This window comes from Drosophila subpulchrella, chromosome 3R (genome assembly GCF_014743375.2).
Source record: "Drosophila subpulchrella strain 33 F10 #4 breed RU33 chromosome 3R, RU_Dsub_v1.1 Primary Assembly, whole genome shotgun sequence".
Lineage (NCBI taxonomy): Eukaryota > Metazoa > Arthropoda > Insecta > Diptera > Drosophilidae > Drosophila > Drosophila subpulchrella.
Window position 1 is genome coordinate 15,725,714 of NC_050609.1, and position 26,227 is coordinate 15,751,940.

The 26,227-nt window shown below is 46.6% G+C and overlaps 7 protein-coding genes across 9 annotated transcripts in view; 4 read left to right on the plus strand and 3 right to left on the minus strand.

The window, feature by feature from the left end:
- Positions 1–7,892, plus strand: part of LOC119548583 (cadherin-87A) — a 65,539-nt gene extending 57,647 nt beyond the window's left edge. Inside the window, exons 9-18 of the mRNA XM_037855906.1 lie at positions 45–1,135; positions 1,820–2,836; positions 2,898–2,948; positions 3,826–4,425; positions 4,493–5,091; positions 5,148–5,931; positions 5,996–6,271; positions 6,331–6,593; positions 6,657–6,999; positions 7,065–7,892. Of these exons, the coding sequence (XP_037711834.1) occupies positions 45–1,135; positions 1,820–2,836; positions 2,898–2,948; positions 3,826–4,425; positions 4,493–5,091; positions 5,148–5,931; positions 5,996–6,271; positions 6,331–6,593; positions 6,657–6,999; positions 7,065–7,139 (5,099 nt within the window). The 3' untranslated portion in view covers positions 7,140–7,892. The remainder of the gene's footprint in view (positions 1–44; positions 1,136–1,819; positions 2,837–2,897; positions 2,949–3,825; positions 4,426–4,492; positions 5,092–5,147; positions 5,932–5,995; positions 6,272–6,330; positions 6,594–6,656; positions 7,000–7,064) is intronic.
- Positions 2,974–3,818, minus strand: LOC119548591. Its single transcript, XM_037855933.1, has 3 exons — positions 3,469–3,818; positions 3,213–3,413; positions 2,974–3,154 (listed from the first exon to the last, which is right to left on the minus strand). Exons 1-3 carry the CDS (start codon positions 3,720–3,722, stop codon positions 3,028–3,030), a joined length of 582 nt encoding a protein of 193 aa, XP_037711861.1. The 5' UTR covers positions 3,723–3,818; the 3' UTR covers positions 2,974–3,027.
- A 183-nt stretch (positions 7,893–8,075) lies between the features above and the next one.
- On the plus strand, positions 8,076–9,065 carry LOC119553478 (putative inner dynein arm light chain, axonemal). The gene is made up of 2 exons (XM_037863891.1): positions 8,076–8,540; positions 8,593–9,065. Exons 1-2 carry the CDS (start codon positions 8,168–8,170, stop codon positions 8,970–8,972), a joined length of 753 nt encoding a protein of 250 aa, XP_037719819.1. The 5' UTR covers positions 8,076–8,167; the 3' UTR covers positions 8,973–9,065.
- On the minus strand, positions 8,980–18,893 carry LOC119553449 (RNA helicase aquarius). Of its 2 annotated transcripts, XM_037863853.1 has the most exons (8): positions 18,701–18,893; positions 18,155–18,635; positions 17,749–18,092; positions 11,835–12,869; positions 11,326–11,780; positions 10,015–11,230; positions 9,575–9,943; positions 8,980–9,518 (listed from the first exon to the last, which is right to left on the minus strand). In XM_037863853.1, the coding sequence occupies exons 1-8, from the start codon at positions 18,812–18,814 to the stop codon at positions 9,072–9,074; spliced, it is 4,461 nt and encodes a 1,486-aa protein (XP_037719781.1). In that variant the 5' UTR covers positions 18,815–18,893; the 3' UTR covers positions 8,980–9,071. The 2 variants fall into 2 exon arrangements, with proteins under 2 accessions (XP_037719781.1, XP_037719789.1); XM_037863861.1 differs by lacking the exons at positions 17,749–18,092; positions 18,155–18,635; positions 18,701–18,893 and adding an exon at positions 16,550–16,686.
- LOC119553464 (probable G-protein coupled receptor Mth-like 5) lies at positions 14,593–17,747 on the plus strand. 2 transcript variants are annotated; one of them, XM_037863870.1, is made up of 6 exons: positions 14,593–15,152; positions 16,155–16,279; positions 16,342–16,512; positions 16,568–16,749; positions 16,805–17,308; positions 17,363–17,747. In XM_037863870.1, the coding sequence occupies exons 1-6, from the start codon at positions 14,897–14,899 to the stop codon at positions 17,619–17,621; spliced, it is 1,497 nt and encodes a 498-aa protein (XP_037719798.1). In that variant the 5' UTR covers positions 14,593–14,896; the 3' UTR covers positions 17,622–17,747. The 2 variants fall into 2 exon arrangements, with proteins under 2 accessions (XP_037719798.1, XP_037719808.1); XM_037863880.1 differs by having other exon boundaries at positions 16,808–17,308.
- A 440-nt stretch (positions 18,894–19,333) lies between the features above and the next one.
- On the plus strand, positions 19,334–22,075 carry LOC119562984 (sphingomyelin phosphodiesterase 4). The gene is made up of 7 exons (XM_037876161.1): positions 19,334–19,366; positions 19,423–19,722; positions 19,780–20,606; positions 20,668–20,937; positions 21,004–21,316; positions 21,380–21,637; positions 21,696–22,075. The coding sequence occupies exons 1-7, from the start codon at positions 19,334–19,336 to the stop codon at positions 21,996–21,998; spliced, it is 2,304 nt and encodes a 767-aa protein (XP_037732089.1). The 3' UTR covers positions 21,999–22,075.
- Positions 22,076–22,098: 23 nt separating this feature from the next.
- LOC119562985 (cytochrome P450 315a1, mitochondrial) lies at positions 22,099–24,721 on the minus strand. Its single transcript, XM_037876163.1, has 6 exons — positions 24,373–24,721; positions 23,672–23,881; positions 23,355–23,581; positions 22,773–23,125; positions 22,504–22,710; positions 22,099–22,445 (listed from the first exon to the last, which is right to left on the minus strand). Exons 1-6 carry the CDS (start codon positions 24,606–24,608, stop codon positions 22,125–22,127), a joined length of 1,554 nt encoding a protein of 517 aa, XP_037732091.1. The 5' UTR covers positions 24,609–24,721; the 3' UTR covers positions 22,099–22,124.
- Between the last annotated feature and the right edge of the window lie 1,506 nt (positions 24,722–26,227).

The window sequence follows — 26,227 nt, forward strand, 5'->3', positions numbered from 1 at the left end:
ATAAGTATCGACTAACTAAAAAATAAATTTATTCCCTTTACTAGATCCCAATGACTACTTCCTGCTGGACGCCCAGTCTGGAGAACTGCGCACCGCCAAACCCTTGGATCGAGAAGCTCTGGAGGATTCCACGGGCATTATTTCGCTGGTGATCCGTGCCAGGGAGCTGGTTAATGGAGTTCCCAGCGATGATCCGCTGACGAGTGCCACGGCCAAGGCAACGGTGACCATTAGGGATGTTAACGACTCTCCGCCGGTGTTCAATCACAAGGAGTACTCGGTGTCCCTCTTGGAGAACACACCACCCGGCACTCCCCTCGCTCTGGACATGAGTGTCAGCGATGCTGATGTGGGCATCAATTCAAAGTTTGCCCTACGCCTGGATGATGTATCTGGGGTATTCGATGTGGAGCCCAAGCTGGTCACCGGCTACTCGCAGGTGAACATTCGCGTGGCAAACGGCACCTTGGACTATGAGAATCCCAACCAGAGGAAGTTCATCGTACTGGTGGTGGCCGAGGAGACGGACACCAATCCTAAGCTATCTTCCACGGCAACGATTACGGTGAGCGTTCTGGATGCTAACGACAACAAGCCCGTTTTCGAGCAGGAGAGCTACTCGGCATCCGTTTCGGAGGCAGCGCTTCCGGGTCAGTACATAGCCACCATTACGGCCAGGGATGTGGATTCCGGAAGCTATGGTGACTCCGGCATTCGCTACAGCCTATCCGGAACCGGAGCCGAACTCTTCCATGTCAACGAGCGGACAGGTGTCATTAGCCTGGCCAACTGTCATGGCGAAGGGGAGGGCAACCGACGCGAGCGACGTGATCTGCACGAGGATGAAAACGATGAGGAGGCTAATGGCGATGGCGAGGGCCATCTGGAAATGCTTTCCATGGAGGTGGCTCCCAGGGAGATTGGCACCGAGCCCACCGTCCAGTATACGTTAATCACCCAGGCGCCAGAGGAGCCAGAGGTGTCGTCATCGTCATCGTCGGATCCACAATCCGCTCCAGTTCCACACGCAGCTCCATCTCCATCTGGAGTTCCCGCAGCGAATGCTAATGACGACAAGGCACCGCAGACGTGTCTGGACTACGAATCGGTGACCACGTACTTCTTGTCATACAAGGTGAGTGACTGTCTCAATCTTCGTGTGCGAGTGGGTGGCAAGGTTTTTATGTGCGTAACTTGGTAGGGGGAATCATGTGAGATGTGTTTCGTGTAGGCAGATCTTCCTCTAACATAAATAACGAGAGAGGATTAAAATTCAGGACTGCGGTTCTGTAACATCACGTCACACAACACCTTAATACTGATTATAAGAATTTAAAACAAATTTACCGGACACAAAAAATACAATGTAGTGTTATTACACTTTTTAGTACTTAATAATTCATTAAACGCTATTTATTATTTAGTGCATAAATCAGTTTTCATTATAACACCTGTTAAGTTTAGCCCGCATTTAAAAACGTTTATATATACTAATGTATTAATGTGTTGTGCATTTTGTTGAGCAAATAATTATGATAACTTGCTGAATAAATTAATAGCGTAAACAATTATTATTCATAATCTTTTTTAGAGAATTGTGCGATTTATTGACAACTGAAGAACATTAAATAATAATTAATTTGCATAAATTAATTTTAGGCATTTAATCATTTATTGTGATACCAATCTGATAAGCGTAATATATAATTAATTGCGAATTTAATAATGAATTTTTGTTAAGGAAGGCTTTAAACATTAGGATTTTATATATCTTGTAAAGTTTTAAATCTAATGCTAAATTTGACCACTGTCTTTACAGGCCACCGATGACAATGGGCGTGGTTCCGCCTCTGTGGTTTCCCTCCGGATTTCTGTGACGGATGCCAATGATTCACCACCAGTTTGCGAAAGTCCCCTGTACAGGGCGAGTGTGGATGAGGGTGCCGTGGTCTTCGATTCGCCGCTGATTGTGAAGGCACGGGATGCGGACACCATGTCCAGAATTAGCTACAGAATCCGTGGATCCGAGCAGGTGGAGGCCATCTTTGACATTGATCGTGAGACAGGTCAGATTAGCATCAGGCCAAATGCCACTCTGGATGTGACCAATTTGAACAGCGATCAGCTTATCTTCGCTGTGGAGGCCAACGATGGTCTCTTCTCGGCCCACTGTGGAGTGAATATCACCGTGCGGGATGTCAATAACCATGTGCCCAATTTCGAGCAGCAGAGCTACAGTGCCGTCGTCGAGGAGAACTCGGAGATTGGAACGAGCGTAGAGCGGGTGCATGCCACCGATTTGGATACGGGCAAGAATGCCGAGCTACGATATCGGATACAACAGGGCAGCTTCGATGACTTTGGCATTGACGAGCGCACCGGTGAGGTGTTCGTCTCCCGGAAACTGGACTTTGATCGCCGCAACACCTATCTGCTGCAGGTCCAGGCCTCCGATTTGGGAACGCCCAGTCTCACGGGAACCGCCACGTTGACCATTAATGTTCAGAACAGCAATGACAAAGATCCCTATTTTGTGCCGGCCACCCAGCACGCTGAAGTGCGAGCGGATGCTCCTCCTGGCCAACTGGTGTACACTTTAATCGCCCTCGATCCCGATGTGGCCAGTCATAATGCCCTGGAGTTCGCTGGAACTGATGACATCACCGCCATCGATAAGGAGGGCAAGGAACTGCCGCATTATGATCAGTTCAAGGAGTACTTTAAGATCGCCAGGGACGGAAGGGTTTCGGTCAACAAGCAGTTGGATCGCAATCTGTTTGCCGTGATGAGGATCAATGTTTTGGTCACGGACAGCACAGCTCCCAATGTCCAGCAGGTGGGGATAATACATATTAAAACCTATTTTATATTATAATCATACTATTTATTTTTTTCAGGGTCGAGGTTTGCTGATTATACAGATAATTGATGTCAACAAGATTCCACCGGTGAGTAAAACATCAATCGATTTTATTTTGTAAATATAGAAATTAGATTGTATTTTAAGAATTTATATTATGATATAGCTTAGGTAGCATCAAAATTTTGGTTGGCCAACTCAATTTCATCCACACTGTCTGGTCCCAAGCTGTTTAAATCCTCTTTAAAAGAAACTAGAGTGGCCAAGTGAGTGTGGTGATCAGAATAAATATTCCTGAAACGAAAATGGGTAATAAAAGGATGTTTTCTTAAGAATGTTGAGCTTTACGTACAGCACAGAGATGCTGCAGGCGATCTTTATTCCCATCTTAAGAATAAAAAAGATAAAAACAGCCGTACTTTCCGGATACAGATAGCACAAACTGCCGTAGCCCAAAATGATCTCATAGAGATTAAGGATGACATTGTCTATGGCCTGCACTATGATGGTGGGCATGAGCATCTCAGCCTGTGAGTTGGTTAAAATGGGGTATCTGAAATGGACCTTAAATTGTAAAATAAAAGTTACCCCTTATTTGAATCACTCACATGGCCACAATGTTTGAAGCCAAACCGACAAAACATAGGGAAAAGCGGACCACGATGAGACCACTGATGAGGAATGTGAAGATCTCCCTGATCCATATCTCTTCACCAGAGCCATCCACGCCAACTTTAACATTTCGCAAATCGGCATATAAGCGGTATACATTCAAATACGTGGCACTGTGCAGTATGGCAAATATATTGATGAATAGCAGCTTAAGCTTGGTATGGGGGAGCTCATTGAATATTCCTTCCATGAGTGGAGATAGATGAAAAAGCTGGGTGTTCTGCTTAAAGTTTTACCACATAATTTTGACTCTGTTTTCAAAGATACAAATATAAACAAATAATTTTTTACAGCGCTTTAATGCACCATGGAGTGTGGAGCAGCCGCAAATCAAGCTGCAAATGGTGGAGGAGCAGCCTGTGGGCACCGTACTGACCACTCTTCAGGCCACCGATGAGGATTCTAGCATAGGGGAATACAACATAAGTGCCAACGACTATTTTGCCATTAACCAGACCAGCGGAGTGATCTACACCATTGCTCGACTGGATTACGAAGCAGTTAAGGAGGTCAAGTTCCAAGCCACAGTTAGTGATACGGGTGTGCCCGCCCTGACTTCCACCGCTGATGTGGTGGTGGACATTATCAACTTGAATGATAATGATCCCAAGTTCTCTCAAACCGATTATTACTTCAATGTCACTGAAAATTCACCCAGAGGCACTGTGGCGGGAAAAGTGGACGCCCAAGATGGAGATGTGGGCGTCTTTGGCGAGATTACATACACCCTTATTGGGGAGAATAACAAGTACTTTAGCATTGATGCTTATACGGGCAACGTGATGGTGGCCAATTCCTCCATTCTCGATCGGGAGCAAATCAAGGAGCTCACCTTGTCCGTGGTGGCCCAGGATAAGGCTCCTGCTGCAGTTCAAAAGTCAGCCACGGCTACGGTGAGTAAAATAACTTATAATATATGTACCTTAAACAATATATTTAAAAATATTCTATAATCTTTAGATCCACATCAATATTCTGGATGTCAATGATAATGCTCCTGTTTTCACGCGAGATGTCTACAACTCCACGGTGGCGGAAAATGCCGCCTATCAGCCACCTGCTGCCTTGCTCCAAGTTCAAGCCATTGACCAGGATGAGGGTCTCTATGGAGATGTACGCTATATCATCACGTCTGGCAACGAAATGGCCCTCTTCAAGCTGGATGCTCAGTCGGGCATTGTGTATCCCGCGCAGAGTTTATCCGGAAAACATGGAGCCTACGAGCTGACCATTTCGGCACGTGATACCCAGGGATCGGGCACCATGGAGAGTACAGCCAAAGCGATTATCACAGTGCTAAGAGTTAATCGCCACAAGCCAGAGTTTGTTATACCCGCACTTTCCAATGCCACCATTGAGATACCCGGTGATATTGTGCAGCCGGATTACCTACTGCTCACCGTTAGGGCAATGGATAATGATACGGAGGAGAACGGCAAGATCAGTTACCACTTGCAGGTGAACAACAGAAATGAGCAGCAAACTGGGGAGTTTAAGATCGACGAGGCGACAGGGGAATTGAGAGCGAGGACGCAGCTCAATCGCAAGAATCGAGCCAAGTAAGTCGCCCCAAATTTGACGAAAAACTCTCTTTAATTTGTAATTCTTCCTTTAGCTACGACATTATCCTGGTGGCCCGTGATGCAGGCAATCCTCCATTTGAATCGCTACGTCTTCTCAGCGTTAGTATCGTGGATGCCAACGAAAACCGCCCAGAGTTCCCAGATGCCTCTAATCCCTATAAGGTATCAATCAACGAGAATAGCGGCCGGGATGTGAAAATCGGACATATTCAAGCTGCATCCAGGAGCAAGCATAACCGGGACATCTTCTACTACATGTTGTTGGGCAATGAGGATGGTGCCTTCTATGTGGACAAATTGACTGGTGATATTTACACCAACAAGAGCTTGGATCGCGAGGAAACGGATGTGTACACTTTGTACATCCTGGCCAGCATTAAGGCGGATCTGCACATCTCCGAAGAGGAACGCGCCGCGTTCTCCATCAAGACCCTAAATCGAGATAACACAGTCGCAAAGGTAGCCATCACCGTGCTGGATGTGAACGATAATCCTCCCGTGTTTGAGAAATCCATCTACTATGCCGGAGTAAATGCCAATGCCAAGATGGGTGCAGCCATAACCCTGGTTAATGCTACGGATGCGGATCAGGGAAAGAATGCCAAGATAGAGTTTATGATCGTCGCTTCGAATCTGTACAAGTTTGGGGCAACCAAGGCGACAGGTTCTATTGTACCCAGTCCGTTTGCCATTTCGCAGGATGGACGCATCTCTGCAAACACCATCATGGCCGAGTATAACCAGGATCGTTTCGAACTGGAGATTGTGGCCAGGGAACTGGAGCAGCCCCAGCGATCAGCCAGCACCAAAGTTAATGTGAGTGATGGGAAAATCATCTGCTTATCCAAATATCCATTATTAATAAATTATTTTCATACAGATCTGGGTCTTTGATGGCACCCAACTGGTGCGTGTAATCCTGTCGCGTCCGCCGGAAGAGGTTTACCAGGAGCAGGAGGAGATTATTGCCGAGTTACGCAATGCCACCCAACATCGCATCATCGTCGACGAGATACGATTCCATTTGGACTCCATTGGCCGCATTCGCATGGATTGGTGTGACCTGTACTTCCATGCCGTGGACCCTCAAACCCAGCAGATTGCTCCCGTCGATGAAATTCTCAAGGATATCGACAGAAACTACGATTATCTGAAGGTGGCATATTTGAACTTCAATCTTTTGATCTTTTTTGATTAAGTATTTTTGTTTTTAAGGATTACTATGCTGGCTTTGCCATAGAAAACGTTGTGCCCGCCTACATCGCTATTGTGCAAGATGAGTTTGACCTGGCAGTGGCTGGTCTAGTGGCCCTGGTCATTGTCCTTTTTGTGGGCGTTATTAGTTTTATTGTCTTGTGCTGCTGCCTGAAGCACTGGAATCTATCTGTGCCTGTGGAGACGCGTCGCAAGGAGGCCCTGATTAAGAAACAGATTATCGAGGACCTGAATACTACCGAAAATCCGCTATGGATAGAACAGTAAGTGACTATCGGAAATGGATGGGGATGTATCTTAAATTTTTGATTATTTTTTTCCGTTAGAAAACTGAAACTCTATGAGGAACAGGAGCTGACCATGCAGGTCTTCTCGGAGCCCGATCACATCTCAAACTCTGAGGCGCCGGGCCACCTGGAGCATCGAAGCTCACTTGAGCAGGTCCACCATGTGGGTCAGTCGGTGGACAACACGTATGCCACCATTCAGCCGCGTAACAATCAAAATCGTCTCATTGGCGGCGGTGGTGCCGGTGGTGGTTCGATGCGCAGTGGTGGTGGCGCCAGCGCCGGAGGAGTGGGCGGTGCTGGCTTGCTGCTGGCCCGCGTCGATCCGCACATGAATGAGTTTGCGGACTACGCCACGTTGCGGAACAATCGGGCGCCATCGGTAAGAAACTGGAAAGCCAAATCATGATCCACAGATCTAAATTTAAGTTTTCCACCCCCTTTCAGCTGTACGAGTTCACAGGATCCACTTTCCAGGCACCCATCCGGGATGGCGACGATGCCGTGGCCGAGCTGATCTAAGCCTCGATGGGAGCTGCTGCCCAAAAAGATGTGTAAATTATGTAGTAGCTGTGTATCTGTGTAGTTGACAAGCCCTTGCCGTGGTTTAGTTCAAACCGAATCTGTTCTGTTGCATCTTTGAGTTCGCCGTTGCGTTTACACCAACAATATTCTAGACACGTACATAGCACATATAAATACATATATACATAGCGTAGTTGTATCTGGTAAGCCAGCATTATATCTAGAACTCAAGTAACCAGGATAGAGAGCCAGGTGCAGAAACAGAAACAGAAGCAGAACTACAAGAACCCATAGAGGAAATTCTCCCGCATAAATAATGACAATAATATATATGTACTATTATATATTGACAATGTCTAGCCGTAATGAAACGATATGAATATGTAAGAGTTACTAATGTACATCCTACATCTGCATCTACACAATTCAGTCCACACGAATACTTCCGCGATATTAGTTTTAATGGCGTTTCAAATGCGTCCACAGCCTAAGTTGTACCACTAAAAAGACTAAATTATTTGCTCTTCCAATTCCGTACTACGTTTAGTTGTGTCGCTAACATTTAGTTATCTAGATCCTAGTTTAATTAGCCAAACTTGCTCATACTCATAAGTTCAGATTTTAAGTTGGAGAGAATTGGAAATGTACAACGAACTAAGTTACTTTTGACCGCTGTTCGATTCCTCACGGACAGAGCCAGAAACTCATTTATGTTTGCATTTACATTAAACATATTATACAAATAAGTAATTTGAAGTTTTATTATTCTGGTCATTGGATAAAGATGGAGGTTTTCCATTTTCCACCTGTTGATATTTGCAACCAGGCGTTGCCGAGGACCGGAAGGTTGCTAGCCGGTGAAGGTAGAATAACAAACTCGCACCCTTAGGGATTTTTCCCAGCACAGGCATTTCTGATTTTCCAATCATCAAAATCGTCGGGAAAAGCTGTCGAATTCCCGAGGCACACACGAGTTTATATTAAATATATTTTTTGAGTTTTAAATTTAAACAAATACCGTCGAAATGGAGGACCTAGATATAACCAGCGTGGGTCAGTTCCAGACCCTGGTGCGCTACAACAATCCGGTGCTGGTGGTGAAGCACCCGGACAAAAAGGGGGGCGCTCCGCTGACGGAGATTGAGATGAAGAGGCCCCAAACGGCGGGCGCTTTGCTAGATTCCAAAAGAGAAACCGAGGAGATACTCAACTCCATTCTACCACCGCGCTGCTGGGAAGAGGATGGTCAGCTGTGGCAGCAGTCCGTGTCCAGTACTCCAGCGACACGCCAGGATGTGATCAATTTGCAGGAGATGCTGGACACTAGGCTGCAGCAGACCCAGGCCCGCGAAACCGGCATCTGTCCCGTGCGCCGCGAGCTGTACTCCCAGTGTTTTGGTAAGTGGATAAGTTTTCCATTTCCAGCTCCTACCAACACTTCTCCCCGCAGACGAGATCATTCGCCAGGTGACCATAAACTGCTCGGAGCGCGGCCTATTGCTCCTGCGAATCCGGGATGAAATCGCCATGTCTATGGAGGCCTATGAGACACTATACTGCAGCTCCGTGGCCTTCGGCATGCGCAAAGCTTTACAGGCACACGAGGAAAAGGAAATGCTCCGCGATCGCGTCAAGACTCTTGAACTGGACAAAGAGGCACTCGAGGAGATCATCGCAGACATGAAGCTCAAGCAGGAGCAGGCCGAACGGCGCAATGCCGAGCTGAGGGCCTCCGAGGAGAAGAAATTCACCGAGGAGATTACGTTCTTGAAGAAGACCAACGCCCAGTTGAAGGCTCAGCTGGAGGGCATAACCGCACCCAAGAAGTAAACTGGTATTATGGGGTGTGTGTCCATGCGTTTTGCATTTGTCACTTTAAAACTTTGTTGGACTTATTGAAATTAAATTATTTGAGCAACTTAATAGTAACTAAGACTCCTCAGCAGGTGTGGGTACCTGTGTTGGCTCCTCGGTGGTTTCCTTTTCCACCTCCTCCCTTTGATCCATTTCCACCTCGTCCACACTTATCTCGTTTAGAATGGGTGTGGGCTTAAAGGCTTCCGCTGTTTTTTTCTTAGAAATTGGCGCTTCCTTAGCCACTCGTTTTTCCGGTGGCTCCTCGGAAACTTCCTCTGGAACATTATCCTCGTCTTCCTGGGGCAACTGGTTGCGCATGGCCTGCAACTCCTCTTCAGTGGGCAGGGTGCCCTTGAGTTCCTCCATTTTGGCCATGTACCGTTCGTAGACAAACTGTGCCATTTCGGACATGTTTTCTACAACTTTGACAGCATCCCTGGCCACATCAGCATTGGCCAAACGTTCCGTGGGATATTTATCATCGGGCACCAAACTCAGCTTCAAAGGTCGCTGTGTAAGCTAAAAGAAGACTTTTTTTAAAACTCCTGATATCTAAAAAGTGTATCCCAACTCACCAGTTTGAAGGTCTGCTGAAGTTCCAGACAGTTTTTAAACAGGGAGACCCTGCCAAACACATATAGACCAAGCCGCGCTCGACTCATAGCCACCACCAGACGTCGCACATCCCGCAGATGTCCCACCACCTTGGTGCGCACTAGAGAGATGAGAATGTAGTCGTTCTGCTGGCCCTGGTACTTATCCACGGTGGTGATCTTGTGCGGCCAACCGATGAGCGGATTATTGCCACAGCGGGCGTTGATCACGTCGCGGATGAGATGCTTCTGACCGTTGTAAGTGGTCAATATAGAGATTTTGGCCGCGGGATAGCCCATCAAACGCATGTACGTGTAGACGGCTACAATATACTCGGCCTCAGCAAGATTCTGTTTGGATAAGAAGCTGATTAGATTGGGAACTTTTTGGAGCTAGACATAGTAAAAAGGTCGCTTCTCACCTGATAAAAGTAGGGATTAGGTTCGCTTTCGCCCACGCCCTTGAAGTCCTCCACGTTGATAAGCTGATAGTCGTGTGCGAATCCTGGATTGGCCTTTTTGTACTCATCCCGCTCGAAGATGTGCTGCAGGTCCTCCAGCTTCTTGTAGCGCCACTTGTACAGCGAGCAGATGCTGGCTCGTGCACGACCCTGTCCATCCAGATCTACAGTGGGCACACCAAGACGCACCAGCCTGGTGAACAGACTCTGCTCCATGTTGGAATACTTTTGGAAGGCCATGTTCTTAATCACGGGTGGCAGCTGATGATGATCACCGATCATAATCCAGCGTTTCAGACGATTCAGTCCATCCAGCGGGTTCTGTAGTAGCAGCGGAATGAAAGTTTCGATCTCCAGGATCTGTGCAGATTCTTCCATAAGGATGTTGTCATATCGGAAGCCGAGGTTAACCAGTTCTTTACGTTTTAGTGCCGCATGAGTACAAGTCATGGCAATGATCTTTGCTTCTTTAACGAGCAAATATTTGGAGCGATCCAGACCCGTGCGCAGCAGTTCGAAGGCACGGAACTCTTCTAGTTCGTTGAAAATGTCCGAGATGTATCGGAAATTGGAGCAGGCTGCGTCCATCAGCTCCTCATAATTCGCACCCTTAAACAAGGGCTGCGGAGCATCTGCGAAGAATTTGCCAAAGGGAAAGTCCTTCTCAAACACGGCTCTCAGCTTCTCCACGTCGGTCTCCTCCCTATGCACGCTCATCTGACTCTGAAACTTCTCCCATCGCGCCATCACATTATACAGATAGAAGTAGCCAGCGGTCTCACAGGTATAAGCATTGTCACCACTGACACCAAGTGACTCCTGCAACTTCTGCACCTGGCTAAGGAGATCCACTCGCTTGGCCAATACATAGTTCACTCTACCATAGCGACTGTAGTCCTTCTCGGTCTCCAGAGCCTCCTCGCCGTGACCAAGACGCAGCAGATGACGCTCATCGATATCCAAGGCCATGATCTTTTCGAACAATTGGTTAAGCGCCTGATTGGAGTGGGTGACAATCAGGGTTCGCTGACTGGGGTGGTTATGATAGATATTCGATATGATTTGCACGGCCACGTCAGTCTTACCGGTTCCAGGGGGACCGACCACAAGTGTCAAACCCGGCTGCATTCCCGCACGAATGGCTTCCACTTGAGTGGGCGTAAAACGGATGGAGTTTCTAAAACAAAATAGCAGGGGTATTTATCAGTAACATGTAAATTGTAAATTGTAAGTTATTATAAATTAAACTAAGTTATTGATTCCTATACTCACTGCTTGGGCTTATCGCTGGGATATGGTCCCCTTGCTTCATACTTGTACGGCTGCACTGAAATAACCTTGGATAATTCCTGCTCTACCTTCTCTTCACCCTCCTCTTCATCGCTATCTTTGTGAATGGGCACATCCTCAAATATTAGTCGATAGGGCGGTTGTCGCTTCTCCTCCGGCACTTCACACTTCAACGTATAGTTGGGAAAACTGGCCTCAAGATGTTTGTAGTCCAAGAAAGTGTCGTTGAACTCCAGACTGCGTTCTTGATTGGACATATTACTGTAGTGGGCGGCCCCAGGGTCACCATAACCCAGCAGGATGTCATGCAGCCAAGGCGGAACCACGCATTCTGTATTCATTAAGTGGCGAATGGTCTCCAGCACAGCCTTGAAGTTATTCTCCTTGGGCTTGCGGCGCATCAGGATGTTGAAACTCTCGTAGACATCGTCGGCGCCCTAAATTAAAAAGGGATTAAATGGAAATCGGTACGGAATAGCTGGCAAACTCACCTCCTGAAGATCGTCCATATCCTGGCGGTACTGATTCGAGTCCAGCCAAACGCGATAGCAACGCTGCTCACCTGGCAGTTGTGGCCTTGGTTCCGGTCCATCTTCTATGACCCGTCCATTGGCATCCAGCATGCCCTCCACTTCGCAGCCGCGTACACTGACCAAACCCACCTGGGGAATGAATGGCTCCCGGTGCTTGTACTTAGTGCCATAAGGTTGCGTTGGCTTCACGGTAATCAGGAAGCAGACGTCGTGTTTCCGGAGGTTTTCCCACTCCGCCTTGATCTCTCGCCGCACGGAGAGGGTTACTCCCACATCTGCACGCACCCTCGAGGGCTTCTTTTCGCCGAGATGGGGTTTGGCCACTTCGACCACCGCAAAGCTGGCAATGGGTAGAGCCATTCTTGCCCAGCCTCCGAAGACCACATCGCCATCTTCCGACTGCCAGGGCAACATGCGGCTCACGGCATCCTCAATGTCCTGCCGGATCTCATAGGTGGATTCCAAACGGAAGAGGTTAAAGTTGCGCAGCAGATAGTCGTGAAGTGTCAGGAACTGCAGATTAAGCTTGGGCAGAGCCAGACAGCTGTCACCGGAATAGTATTCCGAGGGCACCACGTTCTCATCCCAGATGATCTGCTCGGTGGGATACAGGGGCATCTCATTAAGTGCCTCCAACTGCGAGCAGCGTCGCTCGTGGCGCGTAATCAGCAACTCACGTAGAAACTGCTCGTCCACACGATGCCAGTCTAAGGGTGCCGCCACCTCCTCGGGAACCAGATTCAAGAAAGTGGCAATCTGCAAAAGTCCCTTGCCATCTAAACCACCAAAGTGCTGCTCCAGCGACTCCCGGTTATCCACTGTGGCCACATTGGACAAAGCAAAGACCCGCAGACTGGGAAACTTGGCGAACACCGCCCGCTGGAGCGAGGTGATCTTCTTGTAGTGCAGCTGGGTCATGTCGTGATCCGTGAGCGAGCTGCCGGTGACGTCGTTGATCTCGAAGCGGGTGTAAAACTTCAGCATGTCCAAGAGCTGTAAGTATAAGTAAATAAAGATCAAGTTATTTAAAGCTTATTTACACTGATAAAAAAATAAATATTTAATAGTAACATGTTTGAATTCGAGGTCCTTTCAAATCTATCTATCTTGATCTATATCTTGAATGATGTTCAAATATTCCTCTAAGTGTTCTTGTGAATTCCAGATTGATCCCAACATTTTCTTCTGTGTAGAATCGACCCTCAAACTAGGTGATCCGCTCCTGTTCGAATCCCCAAACGCGTGTATTGAATGGAACGTGTTTTGTTGTTTTACTACCTGCCTGGCCTCGTGAATTCTACAAACTCACGCAAACATTAAACAATTCTCTCGGTATTACACTCTCTGTCTCTCTTAATTTCAGCTGCACTACAGGTATTCAAAGCCAGACATGCTATGTAAGCCAAGCCGGTTGGTCTGCCCCAAAAGGTTGATACGTCATCAGTTTGGGCAAGACAACTCAAACACACACACTGGCTTTGACTTTAGCTATGTGTGCGTGAGAGCGAGGGCTAATTAGACGAGCCAGGTGAGCGGAAAGCGGAAGTCCTAGCAGGAGAAATGGGGGACTTTCCCTGGAAACCCAATACGAGCGTGTGTGTTCAATACAAATCTGTGCTGAAGGTTAGCTGAAGGGTGTTGCAGACTAACTATTGACTAAAGGAATATGTTTAAAGAAGGTTCCTGTCTCCTTTCGACCCCCTCCTCCCCTTTTGAGTGTTTGTGGAGGTGCGAGAGGACAAGTGTGTTGACAAGGCACGCGTCATCGGGGGATTGCACACAGCTGCATCTTATCACACCGCATCATCTAGTCACATCCTCGATGAGGACAAGGGAGGGGGTAGCTCTGGAGAGCGCTAGAGGAGCAAACAAAGCCTTCGCATACTCATAGAGCCAGACATTGCCGGTTCCTGCCTTACTTGCACCGACTACTTGCTCCAATTGATAATTTCCGTCGCTCAATTTAAACAAGAGAGCGGGGAGAGGGAACGAGAGATGTAGAGAGGGAGTGCATTCAAAGCCCTGCTTCAACTTTTTACACCCTCTATAAGAAACTGGGTATATTGTGTGTATGTAATAGGAATATGGAAGATACCACCATCATAAAAAGAACATCAGAACTGTTCTTATAATCACTTAAAATGTTTGAATTGATCGAGAGCTGCCAAAAGTTTAATAATAACCCCTTTTCTTAGTCTATGTATTTATAATCACATTTTTAATAAGATAAGAATTAGACATAAGACAAATAAATAAGATAAGATATCCATAATGCGTAGTAAAGGTCAACTGTATAATATATTTGTCTTTTAAGCAATCTTTGGAATTACTCAATTTGGATATGTGTTTTAGACTCTTACGAAATAAGTGTATTCACATTTTTGATACGCCAGCACTAGAATATCTTGAATTACTATGGGAGACACATTTTTAAGTGTCAAGGATTTCGAATCATAGGCATATACCAAAAATTGATGAAATTGGACAATATATAGAAGAGATATCATAGATAGTTGCATATCCTTTGAGGCAGGGCCGTATATAGCGGGTATCTTATAGTCGGGGCCGTCGAATAGCGCTCCGTCTGGTTTTTGGTGCGAGAGGGAGCGCTTTGGTGGGGGTTGAGCGCTACTCTCGCAACTCTCCACTCTCTCGCCGCCTTAGTGACTAGAAGTTAAGAGCCAGCGGCAGAGAGTCTCATTTGCTTTCTGTCGTCGCCTCGAATCGGTTGATGTTTCTTCCCCGATTCCCAGTTCGATTCGAATATTGTTTAAAGAGGAAGTGAAGCGCGCATTGTTTATTAACCGAATGTGAGTCTGAAATCCAGACTAAAGTGCCTTTGTGTGTGTGTGTTTTTATACGGAAAAGTGTCGCCTTACTTAAATTCTGGCATGCCAGTCATGATCTTGGCTCACAGCCGGCACCTTGATGACGCATTTCTTGGCAAGCGCAGATCCACATAAACGACTAAGACAATTTGTATTTGTATCTGTATCTGTGACTGTGTTACCTAGCAAAAGATGCTCGTAAAAACGCTTGGCGCGCATTTTGCAGCCGGGCTATATGCAAAAAAATGCAGCTGCTCCGCTCTGCTGATTCCCCTGCTGTTCCCTGTACTACTCCTGATTTCAAGCCCCTTGCCGGTAAGCAGTCATGTCTCAAGTGGAGGATCGCCAGCGGAATCCACGACCGATCCCCACTTTGTGATGGTCAACAAATGCTGCGAAAAGTTCGAGATACACGTGGACGGCGAGTGCCAGCAGGTCAACGAAACGGGTGAGTCCAACAGCTGGTCAGGCGGAAAACTTCCAGCCCCTCTCGGAAAAGTTACCATAACAACACCACCGCAGTTGGCCATTCAACTTTATGGATTTTCCCTCCTGGCATGCAACATATGTGTATGCCAACATTAAATGGCCCATTTGTTGGCTATCAGTGGATCAGTGGAACGCAGCCAGCAGCTAAAGAACCCCCATCCCCCACTTACTTACTCCCCCAAACAAGTTCCCAACACAAACACAGAGTGGCCCCAATCCTGATGAGAAATATGATTTATGCTGTGGGGCATGCTTCTGTTTAAACATCTAAGTAGCCACTTGATGGGGGAATCCCAAATCGGGAATACCATCTTTTCAAAGTAATTTGATGCGGAAAATCCATTAGCAAGATTCTATGGATGGATCTGTTTATATTTCTTTTACATAAAATAAATATAGAAGAGATCTGTTAAGGATATTTCGGATCTTAAGAGCTTTAGTCGTTAGTTTGGCACAAAACATACAATTGAATATTTGACAAGCAAGCATTTAGCTTTGTGAACAAAACAATAGGCCCCATAACAAACAATATTAAAAATCTAGCACGACCCAGTAATACTGATTTAAACATTAATGACCTTGGATGGGACACTTAAGTGACACATAAAAATGAAACAATAAAAGTTGAATCATTGAAACTGGCAGAATTGCTCTAATCTCATTAGATTTTTAATTTAAGTTTTCCCATGAGCACACAATCAACCAATGCAATCTAATTTCCGTGTTCCCTGCAATGATTAACATATCAATGGATAGAGTTGATCAAAAGTGCATCTGAACAAATCTGCACAAATTGCAAAAAGTCAGAAAAACAATCACGTTCGTAAATATTTATATAGGAGGAAAGAAAAATGCTGGCTCCCCTTTGATCCACAAATCCAACAAAGGCGGCATGAACTTGAAGTGCCTTAATAATTCTCCTAGTCTGTGCTCTCTATATATCTTTGTATTCCATTTGCAGACTACTTCCAACCTATGTTCACCAACATTGGAGGGGAGCCAAGCCGCCCCAAAGGCATCAAGTTCGTCATCGGCATTCCCAACTGTGGATCCATGCAGATGTGGCCCATATACCACTACACAGGGGTGCGTTGTAGATATATCATTTGACTACTACAGAAATTTATAGTTGCTTTTACTTTTTCTAGAGCTCTGATAAGCTACAGCTACTGAGCGATGGCAAGCTAAGGCATTACACCAATGCAGAGAATGAGGAGGATGAGCGTCATGGAGTAGAATCGGATTATGAGGAGGATATTGCCGGCAGTCTGGAGCCAAGGTATCACGACTACGACAATGGATTGTACTGCATCGACAAGGTATGAAAAACTACTGTTCAATTTTATGCAAAATTACCATTCAATCCATTGGCAGGCCGTTTCGAAAACTGGAGAACAGCTGGTCTACTTCGCCAAGATATGTTTGGCTCGCAAGGAGATCAAGTGGAGTGATTCCAACTTTCTGCTCCGCAAGATCTTGAACCCCATATTCCATGGCATCTCGCTCATTATCCTGCTGGTTATTGCCATCATCTACTTTATACTGCCCACACTCAGGTGAGTAATGCTCTGAATTCGACTCCCTTCATGCGTTAATGTTGCATCCATTTAGCAGAGATCTGGTGGGCAACATTGTGACAACGATAGCCATGTGCCTGATGGTCAGCCAGGCGGCGGATCTGGTGCGAATCTTCACCGAGCTGACCAGCCATGTTAGCTTCATTGTGGCGGACATTATCCTGTGCTTCAGCCTGCTGGCAGCCTTCTTTTGGCTGAACAGTTTCGGCTTCTACATCTGGAAGACTTTTCGGTCGAGAAACGTCTTTCTGCGGGTCACGGATGGCAGGAAGTACTGCTACTACTCGGCCTATGCCTGGGGTTGCACGGCTACGATGGCTGCATTGGCTGTCTTTGCACATTTCTTCCTAGACGCAGACTCCTACAAAAAGGAGCAGATGGTGGGAGAGCAGGAGACGATCGGCTGGCTTGGCATCTGCATATTTTTTGCGCCAATCGCTTGTACCATTTTGGTGAACATATTCTTCTATGTGACCACCAGGAAGCTGATCAACCGTCGGACGGTCTATGGCCGAATTGCGCACAAGCTGAAAGCCAAGTAAGTAGATTCACATCAGGGAATTGGTCACAATAACATGCTCTTTTCTTACAGCTTCATCATGTTCTCGCTGATGCTGTTGGTTATGTCGATAGCCTGGCTGTTCCTCATCATGTCCTGGCTGCAGCTGGAAGGCCTGCTATATGCCCACATCGTGGTAAATGCCCTGCAGACACCGCTGCTACTCTACATCTGCGTGCTGCGCCAGCGACATGTAACCTTCCTGCTAAAAAAGACGTGTTGCTACAATGAGCCACCCTCGGCGAATGACTGGGGCGATGAGCTCCACTACATGAACGGCAACGACTACTGAGAAGCCACCGTCCACACTAATTTAAGTGTTTTCGTAGTTTAGCAATGTCCAACATTGAGATTTGTACTTAATTTTAACTAATTTATGCTGTACGAGATATTAATTAAAAGAAAAGTCTGACACTCACCTGACCAAATAGCTTGCCCTCCTCGCGACGAACCAGAGGCGACAGCAGAGCCCGCACAATGAGGTGGCAATCGTCCAGGACTGTGTTGAAGAAGCGACGCGTCGGGAGAAGGGCTTCCAGATCGATGATGAACTCCAGAAAACGTTCGCAGTAGTGAACCAAGTTGGAAGACACCTCGCCCTCGGCGGGAATGCTTTCGAGAATGTGCAGAAAGTCGATAATAAGGTTCTGCATGAAGTGTCTTTCCCAGACGACCTCGGGTTTGCTGTCCTTCTCCTTTTTCAGCAGGCGTTTCCAGTACTTCCGCCACTCGGGAACATCGCGAAGCTCCTGCTCACGGCGGCCTTTACGGAAAGACATTTCGGTTAGCTTTAATAGATCTTAAAAGGGTGCTAGGAGAACTTACGCGGCTGCAGGCAGTGCCACATGGACAGGGAGACCAGTCGCTTGGCCTGTTCGCGGCACAGCTCAATTTCCATGCTGTTGAAACAGTGGTTGATGAACATCAGCAGGGCCGTTCGCTCCCGCAGCGAGCTGGTCGCCTCCTTGGCCTTCTTGCCGGGCAAACAGCTCTCCAGCACGTGGCGGAAGAAGGCCGGATACTGATCAGGAAGTTTTTCGAACACAGTCCACACCTCGACGCGCTCCTTGAACTTCTCGTTGGCCATTATCACGATGGACATGAGATGGGCATGGGTGGCGGTCTCCCGCTGGTAATGCGGCCACAGATATTGCTCCAGGTACTGACTGAACTCGAGCATGTTGATGCGCCGCGCACTGTGGCCACCGCCTCCTCCGATTTCCTCGTTGTAGATGCGCTCGATGATCTTGGCACTGTACGGCAGGTGATCCGCCTTCGTGTCCGGCGTCCAGTACTGCGAGGCCAGCTGTGGGTGAGTTATGTTAAGATTATAATCCGCATTTATGTATTTTTGTCCAGCGGAGCACCAACCTGCCAAATAACATCCGAGTTGAGCTGGGCCACCGTGAGCGCTCCCGCCTTTTCCTTTGCATTTTTGGTGGCCGGTGGGGCCTGCTGGGCCTGCGTTTGACTTCTTCGCTTCATGGATGTTTTATAAAATGGCAGAAAAATTAAAATAAACACGAAATTCTGCAGCAAAACAAAACCGCCGGTTGCAAGTGTGACCGTTTGGAAGGCGGCTAAATATACCAAAGTGCCAATACCCTGTTCACACTATAATCAACTTGCCTACAATTATAAGCCAAATCCAATGCAACATTTTACTTGCGCTCCAAAAGTGTATTAGGTGTTTATGTTGTTATGAAGTGGTTTTAGCAAGTGGTTAGCTTAATGGTAGGATAATTACAGCAGTTATTGGTTTGAGTTTATTTTAATTTATTATTTTGCATAGAGCTCGGTGGGAATCTGTTATAAGAAATTTATTTCTTGGATGCCCCTAACGTTTCCATCGACGATGTGGCATCACTGCGTAAGGTCACATTTTTTAGCAGGTCCGGCAACGCGTTGAAAGGTTTTTGTTTACAGCACGCCGGCTGCGGTTTTTAAGAATTAAAGTGTTATTTATTGGTAATTTAAGAAGACAGTTGCACATACGATATTGCCATGTCGCAGACTATGCCACCAGAAAACCTAAGCGTGAGTAGTCAACAGCAACCTAATACAATTTTGGACCAAAAGAGGACTCCTTGCAGACCCGCCTGTTGACGGTGCTCAACCTACCGCTGTTTGATCGCGTGCACGAGCTGAGCATCCTGTTCGACCGCTGCTCCCTGCGCCAAATCCAGGAGATATTCCCCCACGTAGTGCACTCCATATTCGGGATCAATGGCAATCCGCTGGGCTGGGGCCTGCGGACGACGACGCTGGAGAACAACCCGCTGCACTTCCAGACGCTGCACCACTTCTTCGGCGTTTGCGGTCCCTGGATGCACCTTTGCCACCGCCTGCTCCTGGATCAGTACAAATTCGATCTGGACATCAATCTGCTGCCGGTGAGTGGAGGTCATAGCTACAGCCCCTTTCCCCCCATATAATTCGTCCCCTTTCAGGCCAAGTTCGTTAGCATGCTGCAGTCTGGTCAGAATCCCCAGTTCTATGCGGAACTCATCAACATTGACGCTATGATGCACCAAGTGGCCACTCTCTCGCTAAACGCCTTCGACTTCTACGTGATCCACTTCGTTCTGTACGCCCTGCAGCCGCTGCACTCCATCAATCCCATCGCCATGCAGATCCACAACGTGCGCAGCAAGACAGTCTATCTGAAGCTGGTGTCCGAGTATCTCAACAACTTCCTGCCCCTTGTTCCAGATGCCCGCATAGAGCCATTGCACTTTAGTGGCGGCGTTAAGGCTCCACAGCCACTGCCCGCCCAGGCATTGCAGCCGCAGAGGCAACCGCGCTACCTCAGGATCCCCAGCTCCTATCGCAATGGCGGTAACGTGTCGGGAGGCGGAGGCAGTCCGAATACAAGCGGTGGCAGCGGGAACACCTCACCGCAGTCGAACAGCCCAAATGCCAGTGCAAACAGGGCATACGCCTGGCGTTCCGAGAGTGTACTCCACTTTTTCGTGGACATCTGGCTGCGGTATGACATCGAGTCGGAGCACCACCTGCCCAGCAGCGATTTTGTGCGCGGCGTGCGTACCCTGGTTAAGCAGGTGCACTTCTTCGCCAATGGGGCTCAGCTGGATCACAGTTCGCTGTGCGCCCTGCGTAAGGTGTCCCTAAGCATGGTTAAGGCCAGGATATATGCATTTCTGTGCGGCTTGATCGATCGCTGGCCTCTGGACAGTTCGCTGATGGTGGTGTTGGAGCTCTGGCTCAGTTACATCCAGCCCTGGAGGTATACAATGGCGGCGCTGAACAACAAGACGTAAGTACAAAATTATGAAGGTAAGAATTTAAGACCTCTGATAGATTTTCTTTTACCTCAGTCCTAGTCTTGCCTACAAGCCGCCTATTTTGTCCTGCTTCGATGGCTTTATCATGGACAATCTGATTATGTATACTCACATATTTATGCAAATGCTGCCGCACTTTGGGCGCTTGGACTATACCGTCTATCGAAACGCCTTTATGCTGTACCGCCTGGCTACAATGTTCGCCCAACATGACTTGGTAGAGCGATTACAGCGCTTTGAGCGTCTACATGCAGGCAACGCTTATGGCTTTGATTCGCCCCAGCGACAAGTCAACATGATGAGGTGGGTAGACACTTATAAATTTAAAGAACTTTTAAAATTTTCCAACAAACACTGTTTTTTATTCAGCAAATCCTTTTCACCTGGCTCGCAGTGGAACAATGTGGTTAACACAAACTCAACCAAGCTGTTTAGTCATTCCATGCAGAAGCAGATGGAGAGCTTTCTGTTCCTGATCAGCATGGCACGCAACTCGGTTCTGAGGGACATTGCTTCGTTGCGCAACGACATTGCTGAGAGGCAGCGGTCTCAGGGATTCCTCAAGAACTTCTTTAACAAGCTCTTCGGCGAGTGCACCCAGGATGAATTAACCCTGCGCGAGTTCAGTCGCATTCCGGAGGTTTTACGCCAATGCATCGATGCCTTCTGCCGAACGTTTAATGTAAGTTTGTTAGTTGAACATCTGAGTCTTTTGCTAATATAAGATTTTTGGATATGTAACCAGGTGGACCAAGCCAACCTGTCAATGCATGAAAACCTGCCAGAGGAACCTTGTCCGCCTGCCTCTACCACGGTGCAGAATTTCAGTTTCTTCGACACTAGCGACTCCTTGGACACCTCAAAGTTGAATCCTCACCAAATGTCGCTCAATGCGTCTAATATGCATGCCACCGTTGATCCCGCAACGCTGCCCATCCAGTCCAACGAAGTCAGATCGTTGGTGAGATTGCTGCACTTCATCTCTGACAACATTAACAAGAGGGTAAGGATTACTAAAATGACTTCTTGTATTTAATTTAATGGTCTCTAAACTATTTTAGTATGGCAGTCAAATACAAGCTTTTTATGTCCGTGACGATTACTGTGGAAAGGTTGCGCGGCAACTGCTGTATGCTCCAATGACAGAGCAGTGGTTTGACAAAAGCTCCGGTCAAGCAGACATATGCGAAAACTTGGTCCCTCCGCGAGTTTGCCTAAGGACTTTGGGTTCTTTTCCCGCTCTTATCACCATCGGCAGTGCCCTAATTTTTGGGCAACTGTTATGGGGCGCCCCAATCGTGGGTCTAATTCTTCTAGGCTCTGTGCTGCTAGTCTACACCTTGCTGCAGGCATTGTTTTCCTAGTTTAAAAGTTCCAAGTAGATAGATACATATTGTGACATTTATATATTTGTATAAAACTAAAGAAACTACCATTACAATTACGATTAGTGTTAGTATTATGATTATGTTAATGCGTGTATGACTGTATCACTCGGTTCGCGGCCGAAGGGCTAATCGCAAGGTCTGGTTGGGCACTGTGACCATGCGGAGAACGCTGTCGACGGGCCGCTCATTGAGACACCTCATCTCGAACTGGGAGGCACATCGGCCCAGCAGGGAGTGGAGCTGCTTGAGTGCCACCCGGCGACCAATGCAAGATCGCTGGCCGATGGCAAAGGGCAGGCTGCCGTGTGACTGGTGCACCTGCTCCGACTTCCCAATGCACCAGCGCTCCGGCACTATCCGTTCCGGCTGCTCGAAGTGTGATGGATCTCGACCTGCCGTGTACAGGGAGAGCAGCACCATGGTCTGAATACGGGAATGGTATGAGATCAAGTTAGCTCTTTGAATTACTTATTTCACTCACATCTTTTTCGATAAAGTGCCCGCCCAGGTGCGCATCCTGGGGCAGATAGCGACCGATGAAAGGGGCTACGGGATAAAGACGCAGGGATTCCTTGATCAGGCCATGCAGCAGCCGGGAATCATTGGTGGCTCGCTCTTTGGCCAGACGTTTCTGAAGCAGGGGCTCCTGGGAAAGGGCGAACAAAGCCCACTGGCTGCTGAAGGCGGTCTGTGGAAGGTAAATCTTGAATAAGTATGAGGTTTCCTATTATTAATTTTGATAATCCATACCGTATCACCTGCTGCAATGACCAGGTCCACAAATATTCGCTTAATCATCTCGCCTGGAACCTCCGCTGCCCGTAGACGATGGTATAGGGCCTCGTCGTGTGGGAGCTTATGATCCTCTTGCACTCCGATGCAGTAATCGATTATCGCAGCTCCCTCGCGGAGTACCTCATCCACATTAGCCTCGAAGTCGCGCCAGATGGGCAGGCGCAGAATCTGGGCCAAACGGGGCGGAAAGGTCATCAGCCGCGAGCTATGCTCAAAGACCTTGTGCACAATCTGGGTGAAGTAGTCCAGAGCAGACTGGATCTTGGGGCAGGTGAGGATGCTGTTGCCAAACATGATGCAACAGAGTACTAGAAAGAGGTAATATGAGAATATTAAATAGATATTGCAACACAGTACTTGAAAGAAGTAATATAACTATGGATATATATAATTGGGATATTATATAGATATTGAATTTCCCTTAGGATGGTAAACAAATGGGATCAGAACGTGATATATTCAAAGATAAAGGTAATATCCGAAAAATATCATCAGAACATCCAATTAGGGAGTACTTCCTAATCCCTGACATCATACCTTCTATAGACCATCGGTAGAGCTGTTGTTCCAGCAGGGGCAGTTCGTAGCTCTGCATCTCACCACCCTCCGCTGTCGGTATCGCCGCCGCCTCCGCTGTGCGACTCCTCCACTGCTCCACCATCCGCCTGGTACAGCTCTCAATATGCACGTCCATCCAATTCAAATTTCCGTTGAGCAGCAGGCGATTAAGTATGCGTCGGTTGTGCAGCCACTCCGCGCCCTCCCTGCTCCCATCGAAGAGGAGAAGAACGGAGATCGGTTTCATAGTCACCTCATTTGCAATTCATCGGACTCATTTGGTCCACTCCACTTACATGAAGAACAGTCCCCGTTGGCAAGCATGCTGCTGGTTATACAGCGTCCAGGCATCCGGTAGCGGATGCTGCGGATACTGACCCTCGTGCTGGAAGACTCCGCGCATTAGATTCGCGGACGATACGAAGACTGCATCCTGAGTTCCGCCCAAACGCTCCCGGAAAATGGGTCCGTACTGCTTGTGTCTCGCATCGACGTACTTGTGAAGGCTATGGTGGGGTGTAGAAAATTTAAAGTCGGGATCTTGGGGATCTAAATATTCATATGTAGAACTTCTATAAATCGAACCATATTTTTTAAAACTTTTTGTTGACCAGAACATTCTATTTTGATCACATTAAAAAAAAAGTAGGTGCTGGATCAAACATTATATGGATCTTAAATTTTATCACTGTATATTTGAAACGTATTATTTTGACATTAATTATTATAATATAACTTTAACCAAGTTGCTTTTAAATATTATATGTATTAGATTTAAGTAGATTTAAGCACTTTTTATTTTATAAATGTAATCACTTTTTAAAGACTTTCGCGTGGTAATAGGTATTACCCAAAGTTTTGCAAATTTAGCTTTTACTGTTTAACATTGAAATTTTTCGGTATAAACAAATTGATCCAGCTTTATTAAGCATTTTTTTTTGATTAGCTCTTTTTTTTAAATAATCCGACTTTTAGAAGTTCAACTATAGGGATTTACTGCGTGGCTCCTCCAGCGGCTATAAGATCCAATAAGGTCCCCACCATCGGTAGGCCTCTGACCCTCGGAATGGGCAAATATTTGGTGACGGAGGAAAGTTCCAATCCTGGTAGGCTGTCCGGAGGAGGCTTGCTCTTGGCGCGGAACAGGCTCAGGCTGAGGATTCGCACCAGGAGCGCGTCGAGCAGGTGTCGCAGCCATCGAAGCGGACCCGGCCGCTCCCCCTTCTCTCTCATCGCAGCGGGGGGTAACCACCAACCACCTGCACCTGCTCAGCTGAAACGCTCTGCTTGTGCTCTAAAAAACGCGTCCCGACAAAGGGCCAGGCCAGGGGCAGACTGACTCGACCGGCCGGCCGGAGAGGGCCTTTAAACCCATCGAGAACGAAGAATGGAGTATGGAGAATCAAGAATCGAGAGCCGGTGGTCGCGATCGAATCGGATCGGATCGGATCGGCTACCTGCGCTGCCTGGCCACGATCAGTATGACGGCGATGCCGGTGGGCATCGAATCTAAAGAGCTAACGAGCATATGGACAGTGCCATCGATTGATATATGCGCAAATCGGATCGGCATTGAATTGGCCCATCCAGACGAGCTGAGTGGACACAAAAAACTCTGCTGGCCATGCAAATTTTCCAAACCAACTACCAACGAGGGAGCGCGAGCAGGAAGGGCAAGGAGAGCGAGAAAGTGGAGGTGACTTAATTGCCAACTTTTCTTGCATAAAACAATGTGTGTCAAACCAAATCAGCCTGCTTTCCGGTGGGGATAATATATTGCATATTAAAAAAAAAAGACTAACAAAAAGTCATAAAAAACTATGAACTATAATAGTATAAATATAATATAAATATAATCTGATCATTATTTAATTATTTAATAATGATCAGATTATCATTATTTCATTTCTTCATTTATAAATAAACAAAATATTCATTCGTTTGTATACATTAATGGCGGTCTACTAAAAAACATGGAATATTTTGGAATATTTCAAAACATAGATCATATGTTAAAAATTAAAAAATATAAATTTGTAAAAATATAACTTTTTATTGCATTTTGTTTTGGTAGTTTTAAATAAATGTCTAAGATTTACTATTTTTAAGCGAAAATACATAAGTTACAAACTAAGCACAGCCTACCAACATTTTGTAGTCTAGTGTAGCTGTCCGTTAATATGAATTTTCGAAGTCGCTGAATCTGGGGTTCGAATTTTTCGAGCTGGGGTAAGAAGAGCACAGCTAGTGGTTGCAGTTCATTTCAAATCTATTTTTCGCGCCCAAGTGTTATTTTAGAAACGTATTCCCTAAGGTAACGTAAATAGGGCTAAAGTAATGTTAAGTAAAAGAACGTTTTATTGACTGAATCTTAATTGTATATCTATTTAAAAATTAGTTTTCAAATGTTTTGTCATTTGAATACAAAAAACCAATTCATTCACAATTTGATTTGAAATGGTATTCATCTTAGGCTGTTTAAATAGTTTTGCCATGTCTAAAACATATTTATATAAATAATAATTCTATTCCGATGAACTCATCAAAAGTATTTAAAATGTTTATCCTGTCCACACGAGTTTGTTCTCTGCCACACATTCGGTTTATAAGCCTCTGCAATCATATTATTTTAAATCATCTAGGTGACAGCATGAATTGTTCTCTTTGCACAGACACCGTAGATTTTGAATATTTCAGTGGAAAGAGCGGGTTGAATGTGGGGCATTAAAGGCGCCATATTTTCCATGTTTCAGTTTAGTTGACATTAAAAATAAATCAAATAGAAGCAAACAAAAGCTAGATAAGTCCAACAAATGCGCCATCAGAAAGTTGACATAAAACAAAACCAAGAG

What these genes read in the sequence shown, in the direction of transcription:
- LOC119548591 (XM_037855933.1), bottom strand. Translation starts at nt 3,722, where the DNA reads ATGGAAGGAATATTCAATGAGCTCCCCCATACCAAGCTTAAGCTGCTA. An exon ending in GCTTCAAACATTGTGGCCAT is followed by an intron (nt 3,414 to 3,468) that starts GTGAGTGATTCA and finishes GGTCCATTTCAG; the next exon opens with ATACCCCATTTTAACCAACT. An exon ending in GCCTGCAGCATCTCTGTGCT is followed by an intron (nt 3,155 to 3,212) that starts GTACGTAAAGCT and finishes TTTTCGTTTCAG; the next exon opens with GAATATTTATTCTGATCACC.
- LOC119553478 (XM_037863891.1), top strand. Translation starts at nt 8,168, where the DNA reads ATGGAGGACCTAGATATAACCAGCGTGGGTCAGTTCCAGACCCTGGTG. An exon ending in GCTGTACTCCCAGTGTTTTG is followed by an intron (nt 8,541 to 8,592) that starts GTAAGTGGATAA and finishes TTCTCCCCGCAG; the next exon opens with ACGAGATCATTCGCCAGGTG.
- LOC119553464 (XM_037863870.1), top strand. Translation starts at nt 14,897, where the DNA reads ATGCTCGTAAAAACGCTTGGCGCGCATTTTGCAGCCGGGCTATATGCA. An exon ending in CCATATACCACTACACAGGG is followed by an intron (nt 16,280 to 16,341) that starts GTGCGTTGTAGA and finishes TACTTTTTCTAG; the next exon opens with AGCTCTGATAAGCTACAGCT. An exon ending in GCGCACAAGCTGAAAGCCAA is followed by an intron (nt 17,309 to 17,362) that starts GTAAGTAGATTC and finishes CTTTTCTTACAG; the next exon opens with CTTCATCATGTTCTCGCTGA.
- LOC119553449 (XM_037863853.1), bottom strand. Translation starts at nt 18,814, where the DNA reads ATGAAGCGAAGAAGTCAAACGCAGGCCCAGCAGGCCCCACCGGCCACC. An exon ending in AGGGCAAGCTATTTGGTCAG is followed by an intron (nt 12,870 to 17,748) that starts GTGAGTGTCAGA and finishes TTATACTTACAG; the next exon opens with CTCTTGGACATGCTGAAGTT. An exon ending in ATATGGACGATCTTCAGGAG is followed by an intron (nt 11,781 to 11,834) that starts GTGAGTTTGCCA and finishes TTTTTAATTTAG; the next exon opens with GGCGCCGACGATGTCTACGA.
- LOC119562984 (XM_037876161.1), top strand. Translation starts at nt 19,334, where the DNA reads ATGTCGCAGACTATGCCACCAGAAAACCTAAGC. An exon ending in TGGACATCAATCTGCTGCCG is followed by an intron (nt 19,723 to 19,779) that starts GTGAGTGGAGGT and finishes GTCCCCTTTCAG; the next exon opens with GCCAAGTTCGTTAGCATGCT. An exon ending in GCGGCGCTGAACAACAAGAC is followed by an intron (nt 20,607 to 20,667) that starts GTAAGTACAAAA and finishes CTTTTACCTCAG; the next exon opens with TCCTAGTCTTGCCTACAAGC.
- LOC119562985 (XM_037876163.1), bottom strand. Translation starts at nt 24,608, where the DNA reads ATGAGAGAGAAGGGGGAGCGGCCGGGTCCGCTTCGATGGCTGCGACAC. An exon ending in CAACGGGGACTGTTCTTCAT is followed by an intron (nt 23,582 to 23,671) that starts GTAAGTGGAGTG and finishes CGATGGGAGCAG; the next exon opens with GGAGGGCGCGGAGTGGCTGC. An exon ending in TCATTGCAGCAGGTGATACG is followed by an intron (nt 22,711 to 22,772) that starts GTATGGATTATC and finishes TACCTTCCACAG; the next exon opens with ACCGCCTTCAGCAGCCAGTG.